Below are 26,553 nucleotides of genomic sequence, written 5' to 3' on the forward strand. Positions count from 1 at the left end.
TGTAAAATGGGGATTGACTGTGAGCCCCCCCGTGGGACAAACTGATCACCTTGTAACCTCTCCAGCGCTTAGAACAGTGCTTTGCACATAGTAAGCGCTTAATAAATGCAATTATTATTATTATTAGTAGTAGTAGTGCTTGGGAGAGTACAGTGTAACAGATGTGGTAGACATGGTGTCTACTCACAGGGAGCTTACAGTCTAGAGGAGGAGACAGATATAAAAATAAATTTCAGATAGGGTAAATGGCAGATTATAAGGATATGCGTATAAGTGCCGTCGGGATGGGGAGGGTGGAGGCGGACGCAGAAGGGAGCGATCAGGAAATTAGGGATTAAGTCAATCAATCAATCAATCGTATTTATTGAGCGCTTACTATGTGCAGAGCACTGTACTAAGTGCTTGGGAAGTACAAATTGGCAACATATAGAGACAGTCCCCACCCAACAGTGGGCTCACAGTCTAAAAGTCCTGCAGGGTACTTTTGCGAGAAAGGGAGGAAGTGTTGATGGGTTTTGTTTTATTTTGTTTCAAAGCAATTCCAGGTCTGGAGAGCTAGAAAGTGCATGTTCAAATGGACATAGGGCTTTATTTCATCTTCCACAGCGGATTTGCGTATTGAGGAAGTAGAATGTAAATACACCTTGTCTCAAAGTCTTTCCCAGAGCAGAAGAGGCAGCCTGGCTTAATGGAAAGAGCACTGGATTAGGAGCCCGAGAGTCCCAGGTTCTAGTCCCAGCCCTGCCATTGGCCTTGAGCGAGTCACCCGACTTCTGAGCCCCAGTTTCCACATCTGTAAAATGGGGATAAGATAAGATAAGCCACGTGTGGGTCAGAGACTGTGCCCAATCTAATAAATCCCGGGTCTATCTCAGTGTTTGACACAGAGAAAGCACTTAACCGAGAGCATAATTCATTAAAATGAAAGGCAGCAAATATGCGAGAACCTATTTGCCTGTTCCATTGCCTGGAGGGTGGAAGCAGGTTGCCTTCTGCCTGCCAGGCAGCAGTTATCTTTTTATCAGGTTGATCTTAGGGGGTGGCAGGCCAATTTAAAGGAAAGGTTCGGCCACCCCAGGCTGATATTCCTGCAGAAGTCTGAGGGGCAGGATGGCAAGTTGTGTGTGGTGTCTCCCCAAGAGAATCCTGGTAGATTGGAGACTTCTTGTGGACAGGAATCTTTTTTTCTACTAGTATTTAAGCACTTACTAGGTGCCAAGCTCTGGGGTAGATACAGGCTAATCATGTTGGACACGGTCCCTGTCCCACGGGGTATCACCGTCTCAATCCTCATTTTATGTATGAGGTAACTGAGGCACAGAGATGTTAAGTGACTTGCCCAGGGTCACCCAGCAGTCAAGTGGCAGAACCGGGATTAGAAGCCAGGAATTGTCTATTTACTCTGTTGTGCTCTCCCAAGTGCGCTTAGTACAGTGCTCTGTACAGAGTAAGTGCTCAGTAAACACCATTGATTCATTGCTGCTTCTTCCTACTCAGGCCCCTGCAAGCTCAGGATGAGGAAGGCCGTGGCGACAGGGAAGAGGAGGAGGAGGAGAAAGGCACGTACCGTGTTAGGAGGCCTCCACCCCTCCCCTCCCCGAGCTAAGCTTTTCCCAAGTGTAGCAGCTTCAGTTTTCAGGGAGTACAGAGACAACGTGGAATTTGAGAAAGGGCTAATAATCTCCATCCATGCAACTCCTCAAAATAAAAACCTTGGAACAATACAGTGCTCTGCACACAGTAAGCGCTCAATAAATACGATTGATGATGATGATGATGATACCTGTGACCCCAAACCCATAATACTTTTTCTCACCCGTCGATTTTGTGTTGTTGTTTTTTGTCTTCCAGTCTCTGTCTGCTGTTGCCTCTTTATTCTGTTCCTCTTCCTTTCGGAGCTCACGGGATTCATAGCCACAGAAATGTGAGTAAAATACCCCTGGATGGGAGCGATTTCTAAAGCGTTCAGGGATTTTGGAGGGAGAAGCTCAGATCTCTGGGACGCTTCCAAATGTTTGAATTCCTCAAGTGCCCTGACCTCCAACGTCACACAGGGCACAGGATTGTGTTGCTTACACAAACACACACCACACACACACTCCCCCCCGAGCCCCCTTGTTATCCCTGGCCTATGAGCCACCGGGTAAGGCACTTACTGTCTGCAAAGTGCTTGGAGAGTACGGTATAACAGAGTTGGTAGACATATTCCTGGCCCACGATGAGTCTAGAGTGGGGGACAGACATTAATATAAATAAATAAATTATGGATATGTATATAAGTGCTGAGGGGTTGAGGGAGGGGTGAACAAAGGAGCCCGTTGTTGGTAGGGATTGTCTCTATTTGTTGCCAAATTGTACTTTCCAAGCGCTTAGTACAGTGCTCTGCACACAGTAAGCACTCAGTAAATACAATTGAATGAAGTACAAGGATGACGCAGAAGGGAGTGGTAGAAGACGAAATGAGGGCTTAGGGAAGGCGTTTTGGAGGTGATATGTTTTTATTAAGACTTTGAAGGTGGGCAGAGCGACCATCTATCGGATATGAAGGGCGTGGGCGAGGGGTCGGAGGGGTCAGAAGCAGGACGTGGGTGAGGGGTCAGCAGTGGAAGGAGACGAAGGTTAAGTGCCAAAATGCCTTGTGGAGTCCTTCGACTGGTGGATTGAGCCCTCTAGGCCCGTGGGGAAGGGGGTAGGGTGGGGTGGAACACTCTCTCCTTTCATTCAAACCCAGAGCACAGAAATGGAGCCGTTTCTTTAACTTCTCGGGATTCCTGCTGGGTTGAGGAAATTGGGCGGATGGTGTCAAAAGATCGGCGGTGTCGGGGAATTGCACAGATTTGTTGGGGAGGAGGTGTGTGGGAGAGAAGGCAGGTGAGGAAGTTGTGCGGACAGAGGAATTTCAGAATTGGTGAGGGAATTCTTGAGATTCCTGAGCAGGGCTAATTCTCTTTCTAAAAGACAACAGAACCTTCTTTTCTGGGATGCCGTTGTTGATTTTATCGTGTGCTTGTAGCTCCTTTTGTCACGGATTGAAAGAAACTCGATTCTGCCCTCCTTACGTCGCGAGCATAGGTCGTTCGTAGTTGCGTGAAGATGCGCCTCTTGCCTTCATGGGCCGTGACCAGTTTCCTTTCGGTCAGGGCAATGAAAAAATGTATTCTGAGTTCAAGAAGAATGGGTGCAATTTCCTGTCAGAGAGGGGAGCTAGGCACGTCACCTATTAGTATTTTCACTTCAAAAGCCATTTCTTCCTGCTCCCTCTAATCTGCCTTTCCTGTACTCATTTTTCAGTAACTGAAGCTGTTTCCTCCCGGGCTTCGACCTAGAGTGAATCCATCCTTAATTCCTAGAATTATTCATCGTCCTCATCATCTCTCCATGAGGTCATTGGGATGGGCAGGAGGCGGGCTTCCTCGGGAATTCTTTAATCACAGTCACATCCGCCGAAATAGACTTGGATCCGACGGGGTCCTGGTACCATTCCTGGGTTTGGATTTTCTTTTTTTCTTTTTTCCAGATACTGGAGACTTTTCAAGGTCTTTTTTGGGTGGTTGTTGCTTTACAATACGCTTAGTCACTGGGAAAGCTAGACCTTCACCTTAGCCGGTCTAGGCTTTAATCGAGAAATACCGAATTTCTGAACAGGTTGTTTCCCCCTCGGTGGTGAGCTTAGTGCCTGCCTTCAAAAGGAATGCACTCAGGTGCTGATCTTCCGGGGCTGCCGAAGACCCATCAGCCCATAACCAGTGTTTAACTAGCCTAAACTGCTCCTGGGTGGTCCTAGCCACCCCCCAATGGCTCCCACAGTCCCTTGGAGCCCCCCCAAAACTGGGCTTTCTGGTGAGCTTCCAACTACGTTAAACTGTACTCTCCCAAGCACTTAATACCGTCCTCTACACACAGTAGGTACTCAGTAAATACCATTAAGTGATTGATTGATTGATCAGGTGGTCCTGGGAGATCTGTTCCCAAGAGCCTGCACCCTCTTTTCAGGGAATACTTCAGGCTGGGCCGGCCAGCCCTGGTTTGGGAATTCTGAGATGATGATGATGATGATGATGGTATTTGTTAGGCGCTTACTGTGTGTCAAGCACTGGGGTAGATACATGCTAATCAGTCTGGACACAGTCCCTGTCCCACCTGAGGCTCACAGTCTTCATCCCCATTTTACAGGTGACGTTAAGTGAGGCACAGTGAAGTGACTTGCCCAAGGTCACACAGCAGACAAGTGGCAGAGCTGGGATCAGAACCCAGGTCCTTCTGACTTCCAGGACCGTGCTCTCTGATAATAATAATGGCATTTATTAAGCGCTTACTATGGGTGAAGCACTGTTCTAAGCACTGGGGAGGTTACAGGGTGATGAGGTTGTCCCACAGGGGGCTCACAGTCTTCATCCCCAGATGAGGGAACTGAGGCACAGGGAAGTGACTTGCCCAGAGTCACCCAGCTGACAAGTGGCGGAGCCGGGATTTGAACCCATGACCTCTGACTCCAAAGCCCTGGCTCTTTCCGCTGAGCCACGCTGCTTCTCCTTCTCTATCCATTAGGCCATGCCGCTCCTTTGCTGAGAGTGGGGTGGGGCTGTCTCAGGGTTCACCACTGGACTCGACTTCCATTTAGGGGGTCCACTAAACCGGGAGAGGTGTCTCTCCCCGCCCCGTCCCCCTTTACCCTCCTTCCCATACACACCCCTTACATCTCAGGAGTTGGTCAGACAGAAGAAAGATAGCGGAGAGATGGCTAGGCAGAGAGGGCCCAGAACTAGATCAAATCCTGTCGTGAACACTCCATCCATCCCCCACAACATCACCTTGTCATTCCTCTCTGTCCATTGCAGCCGGGCCTAATTCGAGCTCCCGGTGGGAGCGTCAGGACGAGCCTCTGTGGTGACAGTGACGGCCACATTCCCCCCATCCAGCCGGCACCCTCGAGTTAGGTGGATACGAAACGAAAACCAAAGCTGGGCCACTTTTAAAGCATGAGTAATAATAACGATAAAACGGCGTTGCGTGTTTCAAATATGCCAGAGCATCGTGTTAAGTGCTTGGGTAGATGCAGACGATCGGATCAGACCCATTTCCTGTCCCTTACTAAGCTCGCAGGGGAGGTGTGATAAACTCCATGGAGAGGCAGTTGATAAGTTGACAAGCAGAGAGGATGCTTGGGCGTGTGAAACAGTCCTTGGTTAGCCATTAGGGTGGCTAATAATAATAATTGTGGTATTTGTTAAGCACTTACTATGTGCCGGGCACCGTACTAAGTACTAGGGTGAATACAAGCAAATCAAGTTGGACACCGTCCCTGTCCCTTATGGGGCTCGCAGCCTCAATCCCCATTTTACAGCTGGGGCAACTGAGGCACAGAGAAGTGACTTGCCCGAGGTCATACAGCAGCCAAGTGGTGGAGCTGGAGAGTTAGCAGACACTTTCCCTGCCCATAATGAGCTTACAGTCTTATCAGCTGGAGGGCATACACGCTTGATTTAGACTTTTGAGCACAAACCTCCTGGACTCTGTCATCTTCAAGACCCTCCTCAGTCCCTCCCATTCCCCTCTCTTCCTCTTTTGCAACGAGAGCATTCCCTTGTCAATGAACACCCTTATTTTCCAGGAGGGGGTTCCCCAGAGCGGCACAGGGAATCTTTCCGCTCAACCACACCCCAGTTTGGAACGGGGGAGACCAGAAGGAGCAGACTCGTCCAACTCCCATGGGGTTTCGGGGGACGAATCTGGATCTGAAATACTGTAGAAGTCGTGGGGGGCCCTGTCATTTAAGGGGTTTATCAGGGTCTTCAGTGGCGTAGCTGCACACAGCGTGGCTCAGTGGATAGAGCACGGCAATGGGTTCAAATCCCGGCTCCGCCAACTGTCAGCCGTGTGACTTTGGGCAAGTCACTTAACTTCTCTGTGCCTCGGTTCCCTCATCTGTAAAAAGCGGATTAAGACTGTGAGCCCCACGTGGGACAACCTGATCACCTTGTATCCCCCAGCGCTTAGAACAGTTCTTTCCACGTAATAAGCGCTTAACAAACACCATCAGCATTATTATTTTTATTAAGGTCGGGCTGTCCCACAACGACTTTTAAAGTCCCGTGCCATTTGGGTGGCAGGCCTGGCGCGTGGTTCTCTCCCAGAAATGTCTAGTTCTTGCCTTCTTCTTACTTACCGCCAGTGAACCGCCAGAAGAAAAATGTGCCAGATGAACCTCCAGACCGTAAGCTTGTTTTGGGCAGGGAACGTGCCTACCAACTCTGTTTTATTGCACTCTACCAAGTGCTTAGTACAGTGCTCGACACGCAGTAGGCGCTCAGTAAATATGACCGATTGATTGATGAAAGGATCTGAATTGGTGCCCAACCTCAGGGCCCACCTCACATTGTTCCAGCGTCGGGGAAAGGCCCTTAGCGTAGCGTAGCGGATAGACCGTGGACCATGAAGGTTCTAGTCCCAGCTCCGCCGCTTGTCTGCTGTGTGACCTTGGGCAAGTCGCTTCACTTCTCTGGGCCTCCATTCCCTCATCCGTAAACCCGATTTGCTCGTATCCACCGCAGCCCTTAGTACAGTGCCTGGCACATAGTGAGCACTTAACGAATGCCATTATTGTTGTTGTTATTATCACCCCCCGGTGCAGGGGTGCTCCACAGACTGGGCCCATGCCCCTTCCAGGTGGATCTGAAAATTTCTAGGTTGTGTGAGGAGAAAGGCCCTCGGGGGCTGGGGCAGACATTCCTCCCTGCTCCCAGGTGTAGGAGTCCCAGCCAGTTTGGGGCTGGCCCTCTGGGTTCAGTCTGGCCACTCATATCTCCCTCCGCAATTGCTCTGGTACAGGTTCTGCTGCTGCCAGTTCTTGAGTCTGTCCGGTGATTGGAAATATCTCGTGCTGAACGTGCCAGGGGATTAGGCCAAACTCCACCTCCGACTTCTCCGCGTGACTTTCTCCTTGTTACCATAGGGAAGCACTCATGGACGCGGCCGTAATTGATTTTAACGCCCGTCTCTCCCTCTGGACTAAGCTCGCTGTGGGCAGGGGACGTGTCTTCCAACTCTGTCGTACCGAACTCTCCCAGTGATCTGTAATAGCAGCAACAACTGTGGTTTGTGTTGAGCGCTTATGTGCCAGGAACTCTACTAAGTGCTGGGGAAGATACAAGCACATCGGGTCCCTGTCCCCTGTCTTTACAGTCTTAATGCCCCCATCTTACCTCCTTCCCTTCCCCACAGCACCTGTATATATGTATATATGTTTGTACATATTTATTACTCTGTTTATTTATTTATTATACTTGTACATATCTATTCTATTTATTTCATTTTGTTAGTATGTTTGGTTTTGTTCTCTGTCTCCCCCTTTTAGACTGTGAGCCCACTGTTGGGTTCCCCTTCCCCTCTCCCCCTCGTCCTCTCCCCGTCGTCCCCCTCTCCATCCCCCCCGTCTTACCTCCTTCCCTTCCCCACAGCACCTGTATATATGTATATATGGTTGTACACATTTTTTACTCTATTTATTTTACTTGTACATATCTATCCTATTTATTTTATTTTGTTAGTATGTTTGGTTTAGTTCTCTGTCTCCCCCTTTTAGACTGTGAGCCCACTGTTGGGTAGGGACTGTCTCTATATGTTACCAATTTGTACTTCCCAAGCGCTTAGTACAGTGCTCTGCACATAGTAAGCGCTCAATAAATACGATTGATGATGATGATGTTGGGTAGTGACTGTCTCTATATGTTGCCAACTTGTACTTCCCAAGCGCTTTGTCCAGTGCTCTGCACACAGTAAGCGCTCAATAAATACGATTGATGATGATGATGATATTTTACAGGTGAAGCACAGAGAAGTTTTAAGTGACTTGCCCAAGATCACTCAACAGACAGGTAGCAGAACCGGGAGTAGAACCCAGGCGGGTCCTCTGAATCCTACTCTGAAAGTGTACTCTTTCCACTAGGAATCACTGCTCCTCACACACAGTAAGCGCTCAATAAATAAGATTGATCGATTGATTGGCGGGGCTCTGAATGGGCTCCGAGGATGTGGTGGGGGAATGCCATTCATCTCGGCTTCCTCCAGCGCAGCCTGCTCGGGCAATAAAGCAAGAAGCGACTCAGCCCCCGATCTCTCCTTGGAGTAACAGGAATCCTTCCTGCTGAGTAGCGGGATTCGTCGTGAAGAGGCCCGTGTCCGGGACCACGGGGAAAGTGGTCCGGAGGAGGGATGAGCGAGGGTGAGGGAACCGTGAGGAGTAGGGGAGAGAAAGCGAGTCCTAGGAGATTGGGGTCGGAAGGAATCTGAGAGGAACAGCGGTGCCGACTTTCTTTTTGAGCACGGGGGTGAAAAGGGGATGGGGATTTTAGAGGAGATGAGAAGTAGCATGGTTGAGAGGATAGAGCGTGGCCAGCGGGTCAGAAGGATCTGGATTCTAATCCTGGCTCCGCCAGTTGTCTACTGTTTGATCTTGGATGGGTCACTTCTCTGTGTCTCAGACACCTCGTCTGTAAAAAGGGGATTTAAGGACTGTGAATCCCGTGTGGGACAGGGACTCTGTCCGACCTGATCAGTTTGTATCTACCTGTAATAATGATGGTATTTAAGTGCTTACTACGTGCCAAGCACTGGTCTAAGTGCTGGGGTAGAGACAAGGTAATTAGGTTGTCCCATGTGGGGCTCGGAGTCTTAATCCCCATTTTACAGATGAGGTAACTGAGGCACGGAGAAGGTAAGTGACATGCCCAAAGGCACACTGCTGACGAGAGGCGGAGCCGGGATTAAAACCCACAGTCTCTGACCCCCCAAGCCCGAGCTCTTTACATTAAGCCATGCTGCTTCTCAGTCCAGAGACTGTTTAGTACAGTCTCTGTCACAAAGTAAGCGCTTCGCAAATATCATTTAAAAAATGACTGGGAGGGAACAGGTATCACGGAGCTAATAGGCAAGAAAGCCACCATTTTCTGTCTCTCTGATGCAGCCTGGAAGCTCAATTTTTGTCAAAGGCCTTCAGTGAGCAAGTATGGGAGTCTAGCTCAAAAACGGTATTTGGAGAGGGGGCGAGGGAATCACCGTCATGGGGTGGATGCGTCGAAGTAGACTTCTCTCTGGGAAGATTGAAAGAAACCAAAATGAGGCCTTACGTCAGAGCTCGAGTCGGCCACGGGGTGCCGGTGGTTAGGGGTGGGGTGGGTGGGTTTGCTGGGGTGGGTGAGGACATGGGCATTTCTTGGGTGGGAGAGCTACAGCAGCGGCAGGCGGGCCTCCAGGAGGTGGTTACTCACTGGACTTGGAATGCTTCTCCTCCTCCTCCTCCTCCTCCTGTTAAGTTGTGCACCAAGGGAATGAAGTCACCGCTCGCTGTTGTAATTATTATTATTCTTTCATTTTAACTCCGGTCAAGCGTGGTGGCTAGAAAAACAACTGTCAAGCTAATGAGCTAATGGGTTCATTCTGAAAGAGCACCCCGGTCGGCTCCCGGGCCGCCGACTCCGTCCCACGCCGACTGGCGCGGCGCGGCCGTGGGACCACGAGGGTCTCACCATTGTGCAACGCGGTGGGTCCCCAGCGGCCCCCCGAGAGCCGCCCGTGATGGACCTCGGTCCTCTCCGCGCCTGCTGACGACTGGCAGGCTCGTCACGGAGCTCTCATCGGGCCCGGGTGTGAGGGTTTCGGTTGCCGGTGTCTCGAAGTTGCCTTCCCCGGAAGGGACGGGAGGGCTAGGGCTCTGGATTGAGGACCGGAACACCAAGGCTTCAGGCCCCGGCATTGTCTGAGGGACCACAGCCAAAAAAACTCTATATCCTCATCAGCCAGTCTTATTTATTGAGCCCTCACTGTGCGCAGAGCACTGAACTAAGCGCTTGGTCGCGTACAATCAAACAGAATTGGTACCTGAGCCCCCTTTGGGTGACGAGCATGGCCCTCGGGCACCAACTATAAAAGTCGAAGGCACGGTCGCTGACTGTGGGGAGCTTTACAATCCAATCAATCAATAAATCAATCGTATTTATTGAGCGCTTACTGTGTGCAGAGCACTGTACTAAGTGCTTGGGAAGTACAAATTGGCGACACATAGAGACAGTCCCTACCCAACAGTGGGCTCACAGTCTAAAAGGGGGAGACAGAGAACAGAACCAAACATACCAACAAAATAAAATAAATAGGATAGAAATGTACAAGTGAAATAGAGTAATAAATATGTACAACCATATATACATATATACAGGTGCTGTGGGGAAGGGAAGGAGGTAAGATGGGGGGATGGAGAGGGGGATGAGGGGGAGAGGAAGGAAGGGGCTCAGTCTGGGAAGGCCTCCTGGAGGAGGTGAGCTCTCAGCGGGGCCTTGAAGGGAGGAAGAGAGCTAGCTTGGCGGAGGGGCAGAGGGAGGGCATCGACTCCAACAACTCCCATTTGTGTAACGGGAGTAACAATCCTTGCCCCTTCCAATTCCCAGGCAGGGTGGCTCTTTGGGAAGCGGCGTGACCAAAGTCCAAGGCATTTATTACCAGATTTTACAACTACCCTCATTAAGGGTTGGCAGAGCTTAGCAGTGGTAAAACTTGGGCTCCCTTGGCTGGAGGTGCCGGCCGTTGTCAGGATGATGTTGTCACGGGTCATTATGAGTGCGTTGACAGGAGGTGGGTGGGAAGCCCCGTCCTCCCTGTGACCGTGTTTAATTCACGCGGTTATTGCGAGCTTGAAATGGGTCAGCCTCTGTAACCCCGAAAATGGTGGCTCCGTGTGTGTTCCCAAATGTGCCGGCTGATTGCCCGCTGCTCCCTCCGGGACGGCGAGCCTCGGGGCCTGGCAGCCGCCGGATGTGAGGACGTGAAAAGAGCGGGTTCGCAAACCGTGGGGAGATGCTTGGAGGGACCCGGGGTTGTGTGGCTTGTCTTTGGCGCTGTCACTATCCCACCCTTAGTTGTTGGGGGTTTGGAGGGAAGTAGCTTCTGCTCTCCTCTCCCCCGACCACTTCTTCAGTTCATTCAGTTCATCGTCAGTTCATTCGTTCACTCAATCGTATTTATTGAGCGCTTACTGTGTGCAGAGCACTGTACTGAGCGCTTGGGAAGTACAAGCTGGCGACCTATTGAGATGGTCCCTACCCAACAGCGGGCTCACAGTCTAGAAGCGGGGAGACAGACAACAGAGAAGCAGCGTGGCTCAGTGGAAAGAGCACAGGCTTTGGAGTCAGAGGCCGTGGGTTCAGATGCCGGCTCCGCCACTTGTCAGCTGTGGGACTCTGGGCAAGTCACTTCACTTCTCTGGGCCTCAGTTTCCTCATCTGTAAAATGGGGATTAAGACTGTGAGCCCCATGTGGGACAACCTGATCACCTTGTAAGCTCCCCAGCGCTTAGAACAGTGCTCTGCACATAGTAAGCGCTTAAAAAATGCCATCATTATTATTATTAGTACTTCTTCCATTCATTCATATAGAGCGCTGTGTGCAAAGCACATTACTAAGCACTTGGTAGACTACAGTATAACGATAAACTGACACATTCCCTGCCCACAGCGAGCTTACAGGCTAGAGGGGGAGAGAGACAGCGTGGCTTAGTGGATAGAGCATGGGCCTGAGATTCAGAAGGTCATGGGTTCTAATCCTGGCTCTGCCACGTGTCTGTGGGCAAGTCACTTTACTTCTCTGGGACTCAGTGACCTCATCTGTAAAGTGGGGATTAAGACTGTGGGACAACCTGACTACCTTCTATCTGCCCCAGTGCTTGGCACATAGGAAGCACTTAACAAATACCATCATCATTATTATTATTACTTCTCTGTGCCTGAGTTACCTCATCCGTACAATGGGGATTGAGACTGTGAGCCCCATGTGGGACGTGGACTATGTCCCACCCGAATTGCCAGTATAATAATAATAATAATAATAATAATGATAGTATCCACCCCAGCGCTTAGTACAGTGCCTGACACCTAGTAAGTGCTTAACAAATACTATTATTATTGTTATCATTGTCAAGTCTTCCAAGGCTGCACGTCTCCTTATTCTCCCAAGAGCTTCCTACAGTGCTCTGCACACAGTAAATGCTCAATAAATAAGTGGTAATGGAGTTTTCTGCAGCTCTGGGCAGCTGCAGGGGAAGAGAGCAGGAGACTCCTCCACTCTCGGCTTCAAGGTTCTCCATCCCTCCCCTCCCCACAGCACCTGTATATATGTTTGGACAGATTTATTACTCGATTTTACTTGTACATATTTACTATTCTATTTATTTGGTCAATATGTTTGGTTTTGTCGTCTGTCTCCCCCTTCTAGACTGTGAGCCCGCTGTTGGGTAGGGGCCGTCTCTAGGTGTTGCCAACTTGGACCTCCCAAGGGCTTAGCGCAGTGCTCTGCACACAGTAAGCGCTCAATAAATATGATTGAATGAATGAATGAATGAATGAATGAATGTACTGGGCGCCCCGCATTGGCTACTAGGGCCTCTTGCCCGCCACCTAGTGGAGAGGCCGCAGGACTGGGAGTAAGGAGGCCTGGCTTCTCATCTTGACTCTTTCACATAATAATAATAATAATAATAATAATAATATAGCATTTATTAAGCGATTACTATGTGCAAAGCACTGTTCTAAGCGCTGGGGAGAGGTAACAGGGTGATCAGGTTGCCCCACGGGGGGCTCACAGTCTTAATTCCCATTTTACAGAGGAGGTCACCGAGGCCCAGAGAAGTGAAGCGACTTGCCCAGAGTCACACAGCTGACAAGCGGCGGAGCCGGGATTTGAACCCGTGACCTCTGACCCCGAAGCCCAGGCTCTTTTCCACTGAGCCACGCGGCTTCCCGTGCCCGCTGTGTGACCTTGGTCAAGTCACGTAACATCTCCGTGCCTCCGTTTCTTCATCTTCCTTCCTCTTAGGGGGTGAGTCTCATGTGAGACAGGGCCTGTGTCTGATTGATCTGATTGTCTACCTCAGTGCTTAGTTCAGTGCTTTTCCTTCATTCATTAGAGAAGCAGCATGGCTCAGTGGAAAGAAAACGGGCCTTGGAGTCTGAGGTCATGGGTTCAAATCCTGGCTCCACCAATTGTCAGCTGGGTGACTTTGGGCAAGTCAGTCAACTTCTCTGTGCCTCAGATACCTCATCTGTAAAATGGGGATGAAGACTGTGAGCCCCCCGTGGGGCAACCTGATCACCTTGTAACCTCTCTGGTGTTTAGAACAGTGCTTTGCACGTAGTAAGCGCTTAATAAATGTCATCATTATGATTATTATTATTCATTCAGTCGTATTGATTTAGCGCTTACTGTGTGCAGAGCACTGTATGAAGCTCTTGGGATGCATATAGAGACGGTCCCTACCCCACAATGGTCTCACAGTCTAGAAGGGGGAGACAGACAACGAAACAAGTAGACAGGTGTCAATACCATCAGAATAAATAATCAGAATAAATGCTTGGCAAGAGAGTAAGGGAACCAGACAGGACGCTCCTTAGTTCCATACTTACTGGCCCCCGGGCAGCCATGGCAGGCTGCCTCTCTCCACCTGAGCAGGGAAGCCGGCAGCTGAACGCACTCCCAGTGGGCTGGTTTAGGGTTTGGAAGTTGCTCCACAGACCTGGAGTAATAATAATAATAATGACATTTATTAAGCGCTTACTATGTGCAAAGCACTGTTCTAAGCTCTGGGGAGTTTACAAGGTGATCAGGTGGTCCCACACGGGGCTCACAGTCTTAATCCCCATTTTACAGATGAGGTAACTGAGGCCCAGAGAGAAGTTAAGTGGCTTGCCCAAAGTCACACAGCCGACAAGTGGCGGAGCCGGGATTTGAACCCATGACCTCTGACTCCCGGGCTCTTTCCACTGAGCCACGCTGCTTCCCTGGAGTAGGGACAGAGATGGCCAGAGGCAGAACTGTTCCCAGTTCCCAGTAGTCTTCCTTCACACAACAGGGATCAAGGCTCTTGACTATAGGGGTTGAACTTGTCGGTCTCCAGCTTGCCCTTTTCATTGGCCTTTTCCTCTCCTCCCTCCCAGCCTCAGCTTCCTTTTCCCCTTTCCCGTTGGAATCCTCTGGGCCTGGCCCACAGCAGCCTCGGCCTCGCCGTCCGGCGTGGCCTCCAAACCCTCGGACCGTCGGAGAAGGCGACAACTTCTCTTCTCTCCCTCCTCCACGCCCCCTCCTCCCTCATCCTTCTGGTGACCCCCGGAGATCCGAAGGGCTCCGGGTTCAGTGATAGCGTGGTTGGAGCCCCAGGCTGACCCGGCCTGAACCCCAATGGCTTTTGTTCCCTGGCCTGAGCCCAGTCATCATCATCAATCGTATTTATTGAGCGCTTACTATGTGCAGAGCACTGTACTAAGCGCTTGGGAAGTACAAATTGGCAACACATAGAGACAGTCCCTACCCAACAGTGGGCTCACAGTCTAAAAGGGGGAGACAGAGAACAAAACCAAACATACCAACAAAATAAAATAAATAGGATAGATATGTACAAGTAAAATAAATAAATAAATAGAGTAATAAATATGTACAACCATATATACATATATACAGGTGCTGTGGGGAAGGGAAGGAGGTAAGATGGGGGGGATGGAGAGGGGGACGAGGGGGAGAGAGGGGGAGAGGGGAGCCCAGTCGGAGGGGTAGCCATGGCTCAGGCTTAGGCACGGACATTTCTGGCGCAGCAGACTGATCTTATGATTTAAAAAAAATCCCTGACTTGGGCCTCTCGGCCCGTGCCCCCCTTTACGTAACTACCCCGGCCCCGGCGAGGCCAAACAGACCTCGATCGTATCCTGTCCGTCATCCCGTAACTTCCACAGACACCCGCTCGTCCTTTGGGAAGTGGGGCGAGAAGGAGGAGGAGAAGATGGGAACTGGCCCCTGCTCCCCTTTACATAACTACCCCGGCCCCGGCGAGGCCCAACAGACCTCGATCGTATCCTGTCCATCATCCCGTAACTTCCACAGACACCCCCTCGTCCTTTGGGAAGTGGGGCGAGGAGGAGGAGGAGGAGCAGGTGGGAATTGGAGTCCTTGACCCCAGTGGGGACGTGAAGTTCACCCGGTCATTTTTGGCCACCCCCAAGACTTTGAGCTAAGAAGCTTTTCCCAGCTATTCCGCTGCTGTTCCTTTGGCCAGGTCACTTCCACCATTTGGGGGCCCAGGCCTCCGGTCTCCAAACCTCACCCCGTTAGACCGGGGGAGGCCGAGAGTGTGAGTTGGGAACCCCTGGATTTCATTTCTCTGCAGCCGTCGCTTTTCAATAGGCTGTGCCTTGGAGATTTTTGGATCTCTTCCCGCCTCTCTCCTTGTCCCTTTGTAAAGAAGGTACAGTTACAGGGAGCGAGCGAGCCTTAGAGGATGTTGGAACGGCACCGTAAGACCTTCGAGGGGGTCTCATGTAGCCCTCCCACCTTCAAGGCTGGCCCCTTGAAGGCCGAGCTGGGACTTTGGATTCCATCTGAGCCTTGGCGCTGTGCCCTGCCAGGGCGCTGGCAGCCCCCACCGTGAGCCAGCTGGCGGGCACAGTATTGGAGCCGGGTTCTAGTCCAATACTCGTCTGCTACGTGACCTTGGGGAAGTCACTTCTCTGGGCCTAAATTCCCTCATCTGTAGAAGGCTTATTAAGATTGTTAGCTCCATATGGGACAGGGACTGTGTCCAGCCGATTATCTTGCGTCCACCCCAGCGTTTAGAACAGTGCCTGCACTGAACAAATACCTTTATTATTATTATTAGGCACAGCCCCCCTCCCCTCGCCCGTTTAGTGCCCAACAGAGAGCCGGCAGGGTGGGGAACCCAGGCCGACGGGGCCGGGCATAGACGTAAGTGAGCCACTCATGGGATGCAGACAGGTGCAGTCATGCCGTCTGCCCCTCAGGGGTTACCACCTCACCCGGGTGAGCTCACTCCCGGAGCAATACGGAGAGCCGGTTCTGTCCGCATTGCACCCGGGTGGGGTGCGTGTGGGGGGGTCAACGACAACCGTGCAACTCACACAATCATCCCCAGGAGGAAGGGGGAGCCGACCGGCAGAAAGATCTCAACCGGCGTTCAGGAGGCCGCCGCGCTCGGTGACCCTCTCCTTAATCACTCAGAAGTTCCCCCGGCGTGTCCCTCGCCAGCCCGGCTCCGCTCGGTGATGAGCGAGCGAGCAGGGAGTGGAGCTGGGATGCGGGAGAGGCATCCAGCCGATAGAGAAAACAATCCACCTCACTGTTGACTTAGTAATTCTCCTGCCAGCTGGTCATTTTCTCCGCTCCAGCTCTGAGCTGTGGGGTCGGAACAGCTGGTGGGCACGTGCTCGCTGGTTTTTAGTCAGCCGGCCGCAGCCCTGCCCTGGATATTCCTGGGCCCACGGGCCGCCGCCGCTGCCGGGCGACTTTACAGTGAGAAGCCCAAGTCCCCCTACGACCCAAGAGCTTGAGCCACGCTAAGGGCAGGCCTGTCTGCCCCTTCCCCGAACTGATCGGAGCAGGGCTAGGGAGTGAGGCCAAAGGACTACTGTCATCCCATCACGGCTCTATTTCCTTAAGAAAATGCTCACTGTACCTCGATCTCGTCACCAACCCCTAGCCTACGTCCTTCCTCTGGCTTGAGACGCCCTCCCTCTTCATATCCGACCGACAGTCGCTCTCCCTACCTTCAGAGCCTTATTAAAAGCACATCTCTTCCAAGAGGCCGTCCCCGACTAAGCCCTCATTTCCTCTTCTCCCCATCAATCTCACTGTGTGCAGACCACTAAACTAAGCCCTTGGGAGAGGACAATATAATGCCCACAATAAGCTTACACTCCCTTCCACATCACCCTTACACTTGGATTTTCACCCTTTATTCACCCTTCCCTCAACCCGTAGCACTTCTGTTCCTATCCGTTATTTATTTGTATTAATGTCTGTCCCCCTGTCTAGACTGTAAGCTCATTGCGCTTAGAACAGTGCTTTGCACATAGTAAGCGCTTAATAAATGCCATTATTATTATTATTATTATTATTGTGGGCCGGGAAAGTATCTCTGTTGTACTCTCCCAAGCACTCGGTTCAGTGTTCTGCACACATAAGCGCTAAGCTTAAGCATAAGAGCTAAGCGCTTTTAGACTGTGAGCCCACTGTTGGGTAGGGACTGTCTCTACATGTTGCCAATTTGTACTTCCCAAGCGCTTAGTACAGTGCTCTGCACATAGTAAGCGCTCAATAAATACGATCGATGATGATGATGATGATGATAAGCGCTCAATAAATACAATTTATTGATTGATTGGATCCCTTTTTCGGTGGGCCTGTTCCTTCCCTTCTAACCCCAGCCCTCGCACTTCACTCCCCTAATACCAGCCATGCGTGTCTTGTCTCGCAGTGTTCTGCGTAGAGTAAATGCTCAGTAAACACTGTGGATTGAATGAATTTTTTAGAAGGCGGCTCCAAGAGTGTCCAGTAGTCAGCTTTGCACCTCGTAATAATAATAATAATGGCATTTATTAAGCACTTACTATGTGCAAAGCACTGTTCTAAGCGCCGGGGAGGTTACTAGGTGATCAGGTTGTCCCACGGGGGGCTCTCAGTCTGAATCCCCATTTTCCAGATGAGGCAGCTGAGGCCCAGAGAAGTTAGGTGACTTGCCCAAAGTCACACAGCTGACAAGTGACGGAGCCGGGATTTGAACCCGCGACCTCTAACTCCAAAGCCCGGGCTGTTTCCACGGAGCCATGCTGCTTCTCTAGAGTACAGGGGAGTGGCAGGGGAGAGGCCGAGTAACCTAACTTTGTCCCTGCTCCACCGCGGCACACGCAAGCCCCATTTAAGCACTCAGTACAGCGCTCAAGCTCTTAGTACGTTGCTTTGCACACAGTAAATACTCGATAAATACGGTTGAATGAATTCCTGGCTCTAACAGAGAGCAAGCTAGGCTGGTACGACCCAAGTTGGGAGAGGATTGGCACTGCCAGTCTGTGGGACCTGTGCCCACCGATTTTAGAGCAAAAAAGAAGAAAAGGGGTTGAGGAGGGGGAGAGAAAGGAGGGGGCTCAGTCTGTCGGTATCAAGTACAGTGTAACAGATTTGGTAGACATTAATAATAATTATGATGTTTGTTAAGCTCTTACTATGTGCCAAGCACTGTTCTAAGCGCTGGGATAGTTACAGAGTAATCAGGCTGTCCCACGTGGGGCTCACAGTTGCAATCCCCATTTTACAGATGAGGGAACTGAGGCCCAGGGAAGTTAAGTGACTGGCCCAAAGTCACACAGCTGACGGGTAACGGATGATGATGATGATGATGATGATGGCATTTGTTAAGCGCTTACTATGTGCAGAGCACTGTTCTAAGCACTGGGGAGGTTACAGGGTGATCAGGTTGTCCCACGGGGGGCCCACAGTCTTCATCCCCATTTTACAGATGAGGGAACTGAGGCCCAGAGAAGTGAAGTGACTTGCCTAAAGTCACACAGCTGACAGTTGGCGGAGCCGGGATTTGAGCCCATGACCTCTGACTCCAAAGCCCGGGCTCTTTCCACTGAGCCATGCTGCTTCTTTTTTTTTCTTTTTTTTTCTTTTCTCTTTCTTTTTTTCTTTCTTCTTTTTTTTTCTCTTCTTTTTTCTTTTTTTTCTCCCAAGCCAGAGCTCTTTCCAGAAAAATCACTTCTGATGGGTTAGCACGTCGCTGCCCATGGAACCATCTTCCCTTTGACAGGACCAAGCTCTGGAGTGTGGGGGAAGCCTTAGCAAAGCGAAATGGCGTAGCGGAGTGGCAGAGGCGTCTTTCATTCAATTGTATTTATTGAGCGCTTACTGTGTGCAGAGCACTGTACTAAGCGCTTGGGAAGTACAAGTCGGCAACATATAGAGACGGTCCCTACCCAGCAACGGGCTTGCAGTCTAGAAGGGGGAGACAGACAACAAAACCAAACATGGAGACGTGAGGTGCAGACCTCAACCTCTCCCCAGCAGAACCGTCCTCTGAATAAAAACCGTGGTATTTGTAAAGTGCTCTTACTACGCACCGAGCGCTGTGCTAGACACTGGGGTGGAGATGATACACTCCGAACAGAGACAGTCCCGGTCCCACATAAGGCTTACAGTCTAAGGGAAACGGGAGAATTTGAAATAAGCCACCACGAGGCCTCTGTCTGTACACGCGAAGGTTGTCTGTGCTTGCCTTTCTGCAGAGTGAACGAGCTGTACGTCGATGACCCGGATAAGGATAGCGGAGGCAAAATAGACGTCAGCCTGAACATCAGTTTACCTAACCTGCATTGCGACTGTGAGTACCGTGGACGTCTGTTTAAGCAGCACAGCCCAGTCCCCGCCCGGAGTTCTTGTCCTGGCTTTGTCCCTGCCGGCCTGCTTTTCCTTTCCACTCCAATAACTCCCCCCTCTCCTCTGGCTTTTAAGGAGAGGTGGCCAAGAATCAAACCTTGGGGAATATTAGACCCCGAAATTGAATGAAGACTTCATCCACATTGTTGGTCTTGGGCTGGCTGAGGGAAATTACATCATTGCTGGGGTGGGGCCAAGAAGCCAGGGCTGTTGAAATAGGTTGGCTTTATTTTTCTCCTGGAAAAACAAACGCTTCGGGGTTGTTCATTTAAGGAGCGGATGTCCTGGAGCCGGGGCGGAGTCTTGGGGGCTGGGGAAAGGACTGGTCAGAGGCCTTCGAACAATGGTATTTATCGAGGGCTTACTGGGTACAGAGCAAGGTACTAAGTGCTTGGGGGAGAGGACAACAGAGTTGGCAGGCAAGTTCCCTGCCCACGGGGAGCTTACAGTCTGGAGGGGGAGACGGAAGGCCTAGTGGAAAAAGCGCAACCTCAACGGGGGCCTCAGTGGAGTGGAGGTGGGCAAAGCAGCCTTTCAGGATCTCTTCCAAAACCCAGTATGCTATAATTGGCCTTAATGGTGACTCGATTTCCCTAATATTTCTCCATCTGTAATTTATTTTAATATCCGCCTCCCCTAGTAGACTCTTGTGGGCAGGGAGCCTGTCTACCAACTCTATGGTGGTGTATTTTCCCAAGCGTTTAATACAGTGCTCTGCCCACAGTTGCACTCAATAAGTACCACTGATTCATTGTTCAATTAATGCAGAGTGGGGAAGGCCGAGAGCCTCCTCTTTCCCCGAAGCGGCGTCCAGCCGTTGGTCCTCCCTACAGCTTCAGAGCTGGTCCTTGGACCGTGCCTTTTTTCCAGCATTTCTGGAGCAGTACGTGTTTTGCGGCGTATTTTCCATTTGTTTTATTCGCGGGGGTCTGTCCCGCTTCGGTGAAGCGCCGCCGTCGTTATCGTCTGATTCCAAGTGGAGCTCCTCAGCAAGTCAGCAGAGGAGTTGGAGATCGAATCCGCCACCTGCGACTTTCCAGTTTGCCGCTGGACGGGCTGATGCCCTCGCCCAGGGGGTGCTTGGCCTGGACTCCCACTAACCCCTCCTGGGACTTTCTCCAGCGCTTAGAACAGTGCTTTGCACATAGTAAGCGCTTAACAAATGCCATTATTATTTATTATTTATTTTGAAACAACCCACATTCTGACGGGAAACTCTAGTTTTCAAAGAGCGCTCCTTTCACTCCCTCCTTCCTTCTAGGCTGTAGCCATTTTCCAGCAGTTTCTTCTGTGGGGCCAGAGACCCTCGTCCCAACAATCTCACCTGTGGTAGAGAACACCCTCCCTTTTTCCTCGCGGTTCCTCCTGGGGCTTCCCTTCCTATCGCTGCCCTTCGGTGGCTTCTGTTTTTTAACCCCACATTGGTTTTCTCTTTTCCAACCTAAAATAGAGTTGAAGCTCGGTTCCATTTGACCTCACCTCGCTTAAGGGGGCTCCCCTTGTCTCTTCCTCTGGGACTCTTGTCGGCTCACTTGACTTTGGCGATTTTAGCTATTTGAGAGGAACTGGACTGAGCGGGGTGCCCCGCATTCAGCTCCTCTGTGCTCTTTTGTCTCCACAGTGGTGGGGCTGGACATCCAGGATGAGATGGGAAGACACGAAGTGGGGCACATTGACAACTCGATGAAGATCCCCCTCAACAACGGGGATGGCTGTCGATTCGAGGGGCAGTTCAGTATCAACAAGGTGACTAGAGAGACCAGATAAGGTGCCTCCTGCGGTGTCTTTCAGGAGGATTATTTTTTTTTTCTTGGTACTGTGTGCGTTTATTAAGTGCGTTCTGTGTGCAAAGCAGCAGATCGAGTGCCGGGTGTATACAGCAGGTGGTATGTACAAGTCAGGGAGAGCAGACGGGTGGGGCGAAAAGAATAAATCACAAACATATAAGAGCAGATTAAAATTCAGCACTCCAGATTAGTAGCATTAAAGCTCGTAGGTAATACAGTAATTGGAGGGGGGCTTTTTGCCGCCCGAGGTGGCCGTCCTTGCTGAGAAAGTGTTAACCGTCTCAGCATCCTACAGGATGGGAAGGCAGACTGAGCCAACCCCACGGGATCTGGCAGAAGGCGGAAAAATCCCCCTCCCCGCAACCGGGACTCTGGAATTCCCGGGGACACGGACCCTCCAGTCTCACCAGCCAAGACCGCAACGAGGGCCCCTCTGTTCCTCCTCCTGCCCAGAACTTCCCGGGAGTTGGTCAGGAGCACTCCTTCCACCTCTGCCCTGAAGTTCTTCTCAGAACAAAGATCGTCTTGAACTTGGACCCAGTCTGTGGCTCGGAAAGTCAGAGGCAGGGCCGTCCCTGTAGCCCAGATGATGCCAGAGGTGGAATGTTTCCACCCTCCTGAGCGACTCGACTCTTGGGTTGAACGCTCAGGGGGAAGCTCCTCTTTCCGAGCCGTTGGGACCGGAGTGTCAGCGGGGCGTTGAGTTCGAGCAGCCAAACTTGGCTGTGTTCTTATGCTGGTTAGGTAGCCCATGTGGTTTTTCTGTTTCAAATTGCTCCAGTTCTCCGTTCCTTCCATAAGTTCAGCTCCCAGCACTCAGGTATAGAGGATGGGGTGGGCTGGGAACAGACAGAACTAATATGGAACGGAGACCCTCTCTGTCCCCCACCCAGCCCCCTGTTGGGAGCCTGGCCATGGTTTTCCAACACGGAATCAATCAGTGATATTTATTGATCGCTTACTCAGTGCTCCGCACTTTACTAAGTGCTTGGGGGGACTGCAATACGAGTTAACAGACGCACTCCCTGCCCACAACGAGCTTACGGTCTGGAGGGGGAAGCTAAAAGGGGGAGAGAGCTGGTCCTGGAGATTTACTCCCTTAGACCTGCAGATACAAGCCCGGTCTTCTGAAGGTTCAGGGCATTCAGCCGAAACAGCAGAGCGTTAGACCCAAGAGGAAGGAATGGCTATTATTTTTGAGTGGCTGGGTAAAAACCAACAGGATATGAAGATCTTGGAGAGGGACTGAAGGGCAGGCATGAGTTAAACAACATCCCCTCTCAGAGAAGAAAATGAAGTATTAAGGCTCCCAGAAGTGGGATGGATGAAGGCAACAGTCCGGAAAGCAAAGCTTGCCGTGTGGCTTCTCCACCAGGAAATATTAAAAGCCAGCCGGAGGTCAAACTGGTCGCACCTGGCCCGGGCCCCCCACCTTCCACCACCATGATAGGACAGGGAGAAGGCGGGAGAGGTGTGAGAGGATCCATAAAAACTGTGTTTTATATTTTTCTTTCCCTTGGGCCATTGTAGGTCCCTGGCAACTTTCACGTGTCTACCCACAGTGCCACAGCACAGCCCCAGAACCCAGACATGACTCACGTGATCCACAAGCTCTCCTTTGGGGACAAGCTTCAGGTGAGGCCTTGGCTCCAGCAAGGTTGGGTTTGGGGTTGGTTTTTTTAACGGCATCTTTTAAGTGCTCTCCTTTGGGGACAAGCTTCAGGGGAGGCCTTGGCTCCATCATCATCATCAATCATATTTATTGAGTGCTTACTATGTGCAGAGCACTGTACTAAGCGCTTGGGAAGTACAAATTGGCAACATATAGGGACAGTCCCTTCCCAGCAGTGGGCTCACAGTCTAAAAGGGGCTCACAGTCTAAAAGGGGCTCCAGCAAGGTTGGGTTTGGGGTTGGTTTTTTTTAACGGCGTTTTTTAAGTGCTCTCCTTTGGGGACCAACTTCAGGGGAGGCCTTGGCTCCATCATCATCATCAATCATATTTATTGAGTGCTTACAGTGCAGAGCACTGTACTACGCGCTTGGGAAGTACAAATTGGCAACATATAGAGACAGTCCCTACCCAGCAGTGGGCTCACAGTCTAAAAGGGGCTCACAGTCTAAAAGGAGCTCACAGTCTAAAAGGAGCTCCAGCAAGGTTTGGTTTGGGGTTGGTTCTTTAACGGCATTTTTTAAGTGCTTACTAAGTGCCAGGCGCTCCACTAAGCACTAAGGTAGATAAAAGCTAATCAGGTTAGACACAGTCCATGTCCCTCGTGGGGCTCACTCTCTTAAAGTTGTCCTGGGGCCGGGGGGCCCTGTATGCGCGTTGGTTAGATCGTACTCTCCCAAGCCCTTCATACAATGCTCCGCACACAGTAAGCGCTCAGTAAATACGAACGAATGGCTTTGCCACTTGTCTCCTGCGTGGCCTTGGGCAAGTCACTTCGCATCTCTGTGCCTAAGTTACCTCATCTGTGAAATGGGGATTGAAACTGTGAGCTGTCTACATGTTTTGTTGTCTGTCTCCCCCTTCTAGACTGCGAGCCTGCTGTTGGGTGGGACTGTATATGTTGCCGACTTGTACTTCCCAAGCGCTCTGCACGCAGTAAGCGCTCAATAAATACGATTGAATGAATGAATGACTAAAGCCCCGTTTTACAGCTGAGGGAACAGAGAGGTTGAATGATGTACAAAGTCACACAGCAGACCAGTGGTGGAACTGGGGTTAGAACTGAGGTTCTTCTGACTCTCAAGCCTGTGGTCTTTCCACTAGACCATGCTGCTTGTAGTAGTAACAGTCACGGTGTCGGCTGAGCGCCTCCTGAACGCAGGGCACTGGACGAAGCGCTTGAGAAGTTCAGCTGAAGCACCAGACACACGTCCTGCCCACAAGGAACTTACACCCTAATGGGGATTGTGAAGCTAGTATTCATTCATCCATCCATTCAATCGTATTTATTAAGCGCTTACTGTGTGCAGAGTGCCGTACTAAGCGCTTGGGAAGTACAAGTCGGCAACATCTAGAGACGGTCCTTACCCGACAGCAAGCTCACAGTCTAGAAGGGGGAGACGGACAACAAAACCAAACCTGTAGACAGGTGTCAAAATCGTCAGAGCAAATGGAATTATAACTATAGGCACATCATTAACAAAATAAATAGAATAGTAAATATGTACAAGTAAAATAGAGGGATAAATCTGTACAAATATATATACAGGTGCTGTGGGGAGGGGAAGGAGGTGGGGATGGGGAGGAGGAAAGGAAAAAGGGGGCTCAGCTCGGTGGGGTCACGTAACTAGTAAGTTCCAGCTTAGACTGTGAGCTCGTTGTGGGCAGGGAGTGTATCTGTTGTTGTATTGTACTTTCCCAAGCGCTTAGTACAGTGCTCTGCACACAGTAAGCGCTCAATAAATACGATTGAGTGAATGAATGAATGAATAGGTGTACAGATGAACTGTGCATAAGGGGAAAAGCTGGAGAAATCTGAAGTTCCACCCTTTACCATGAAGGTGGTTGTCCAAGAGGGCAGCCCTCTCACGGTGCTTCCAAGTGGGCTAGGGGTCCCACCCCTCAGTAATAATAATAATGATGGCATTTGTTAAGCACCTACTATGTGCCAAGCACTGTTCTAAGCACTGGGGGGGATACAAGATAATCAGGTTGTCCCACATGGGGCTCACAGTCTTAATCCCCATTTTCCAGATGAGGGAACTGAGGCCCAGAGAAGTGAGTGACTTGCCCAAAGTCACACAGCTGACAATCGGTGGAGCCGGGATTAGAGCCCATGACCTCTGACTCCCAAGCCGGGGCTCTTTCTTCTGAGCCACGCTACTTCTCCACGCTGCTTGGCCTGGTGCGGTCGTGCGTTCAGCTGGGAACCCTCGCTGAAGGCCTGGGGCAAGCAACTGTCTTGGGTAACTTGGGGAGTTCTGTTGCAGTGTTTAAGATTTGGAATCAATCAATCGTATTGATTACTGTGGGCAGAGCACTATACTAAGCGCTTGGAAAGAGTACAATGCAACAGATACGTTCCCTGCCCACAATGAGGTGTCAGAGTCGACAGGGCCACTTACTAAATGGTTAGCCCCTTTCACTAACCTCATCCTTCCCCATCTCAGATCCAAACCTTCCATTTGAAAACGGGGTCTTGGTAACAGCGGCTGGCAATTTTCTAATGCTGCTTAATTTTTCTGGGCACAGACTCTCTCTGCCTCCCTTTTGGTGGCCCATCTTAGGACTTTGACTTGGTAACTGACTGTCTCTGTGTTCGGGAAGCTTTTCGAGTGGAGCTTCCCTTTGAACACCTCTTTGGACTGGGTTTCCCCGGCCTCTCTGATGGGGAAACTGGGGCTGTGCTAAAGTCCTCCCTGTTCCGTTCAACACATCTCCCTGCTGTGTTTTTTTCAGGTCCCGAACATTCACGGAGCATTCAATGCCCTTGGAGGAGCAGACAAACGCAGCTCTAACCGTACGGATCCTGGGGGCTGGGCATCTGTTTGGCACTCAAGGCGTTGGTGTAGCGGAAAGGGGAAAGATGAGGGAAACTATTTGCTCTAGCAGTGGTTATGGAGGAATTCTTTGGCAGGCAGGGCAGCACGGCTTTGATCCCTGGAGCTTGCGGGGAGCAATTTCGAGAGGTTGGGGGTATGATTACCTTACCGATTTTCTCTGCCTAGTCTCCCTCTCTCTCAGTCTCCCTTCCCCTCTATCTCCTTTCCTCCATCTCCCTCCCTCTCAGTGTCTCCCATCTTCTGTCTGTCTCCCTCTCTCTTCCTCTGTCTTCCGCTCTCTGTCTTCCATTCCCTGTCTTCCGCTCTGTCTCCCTCTCTCTGTCTCTCTCCTCTCCATCCCTCTTTCTCCTCTCCTCTCAGTCTTCCTCTCTCTGCCTCCCATTCTGTCTCTCTTTGTAACTCCTGGCACCTCCTTAATGCCTTAAATTCAGAATCCTGGCCCTCCGCTGAGAGGACTAGCTTTGCCAGTCTTTGGGGCCCCAGGCTCTGAATAGGAAAATCTCAGGTATTCTGCCCTGCTCTTCCCACTTCTGCCTCCTTCCATCATCATCAATCGTATTTATTGAGCGCTTACTGTGTGCAGAGCACTGTACTAAGCGCTTGGGAAGTACAAATTGGCCACATATAGAGACAGTCCCTACCCAACAGTGGGCTCACAGTCTAAAAATCTTCCCGACTCCCAGCTCCTGCTTCAGACTTCCTCCCTCCCAATGCCTGCTGTTTTCCCAGATGCTCTGGAGACCCAGGTCTGGGTGCTAAGGACAGTGTCCTCAGCACTTGTACGTTGACAAATTATGAGTCATCCCAGGCCTGACAGAATATGGTCAGCCCATTGTTTGGCACTTGGACTCATGATTTCCAGCTGGCCAGCTACTCTAGAAAATTCCCTGGGATTGGTCAGCTTCCTGCATCCCTAGGGTCTGCAGGCGGGAGGGTCACGTGCCCCCAAAGACCCCGCTGTGGACCTCTTACAGGATGCCAAGTGATAGGACCGGA

General features: G+C 50.9%; 1 protein-coding gene across 1 annotated transcript in view; it reads left to right on the top strand.

Moving 5' to 3' along the window:
* Positions 1-26,553, top strand: part of ERGIC1 (endoplasmic reticulum-golgi intermediate compartment 1) — a 96,103-nt gene that overhangs the window by 55,087 nt on the left and 14,463 nt on the right. The window contains exons 3-7 of the mRNA XM_038773028.1: positions 1,852-1,924; positions 19,107-19,201; positions 20,879-21,003; positions 22,575-22,679; positions 25,454-25,514. Coding sequence (XP_038628956.1) covers positions 1,852-1,924; positions 19,107-19,201; positions 20,879-21,003; positions 22,575-22,679; positions 25,454-25,514 — 459 coding nt within the window. The remainder of the gene's footprint in view (positions 1-1,851; positions 1,925-19,106; positions 19,202-20,878; positions 21,004-22,574; positions 22,680-25,453; positions 25,515-26,553) is intronic.

Source organism: Tachyglossus aculeatus, chromosome X1 (genome assembly GCF_015852505.1).
Source record: "Tachyglossus aculeatus isolate mTacAcu1 chromosome X1, mTacAcu1.pri, whole genome shotgun sequence".
In the NCBI taxonomy this organism is placed as follows: Eukaryota; Metazoa; Chordata; class Mammalia; order Monotremata; family Tachyglossidae; genus Tachyglossus; species Tachyglossus aculeatus.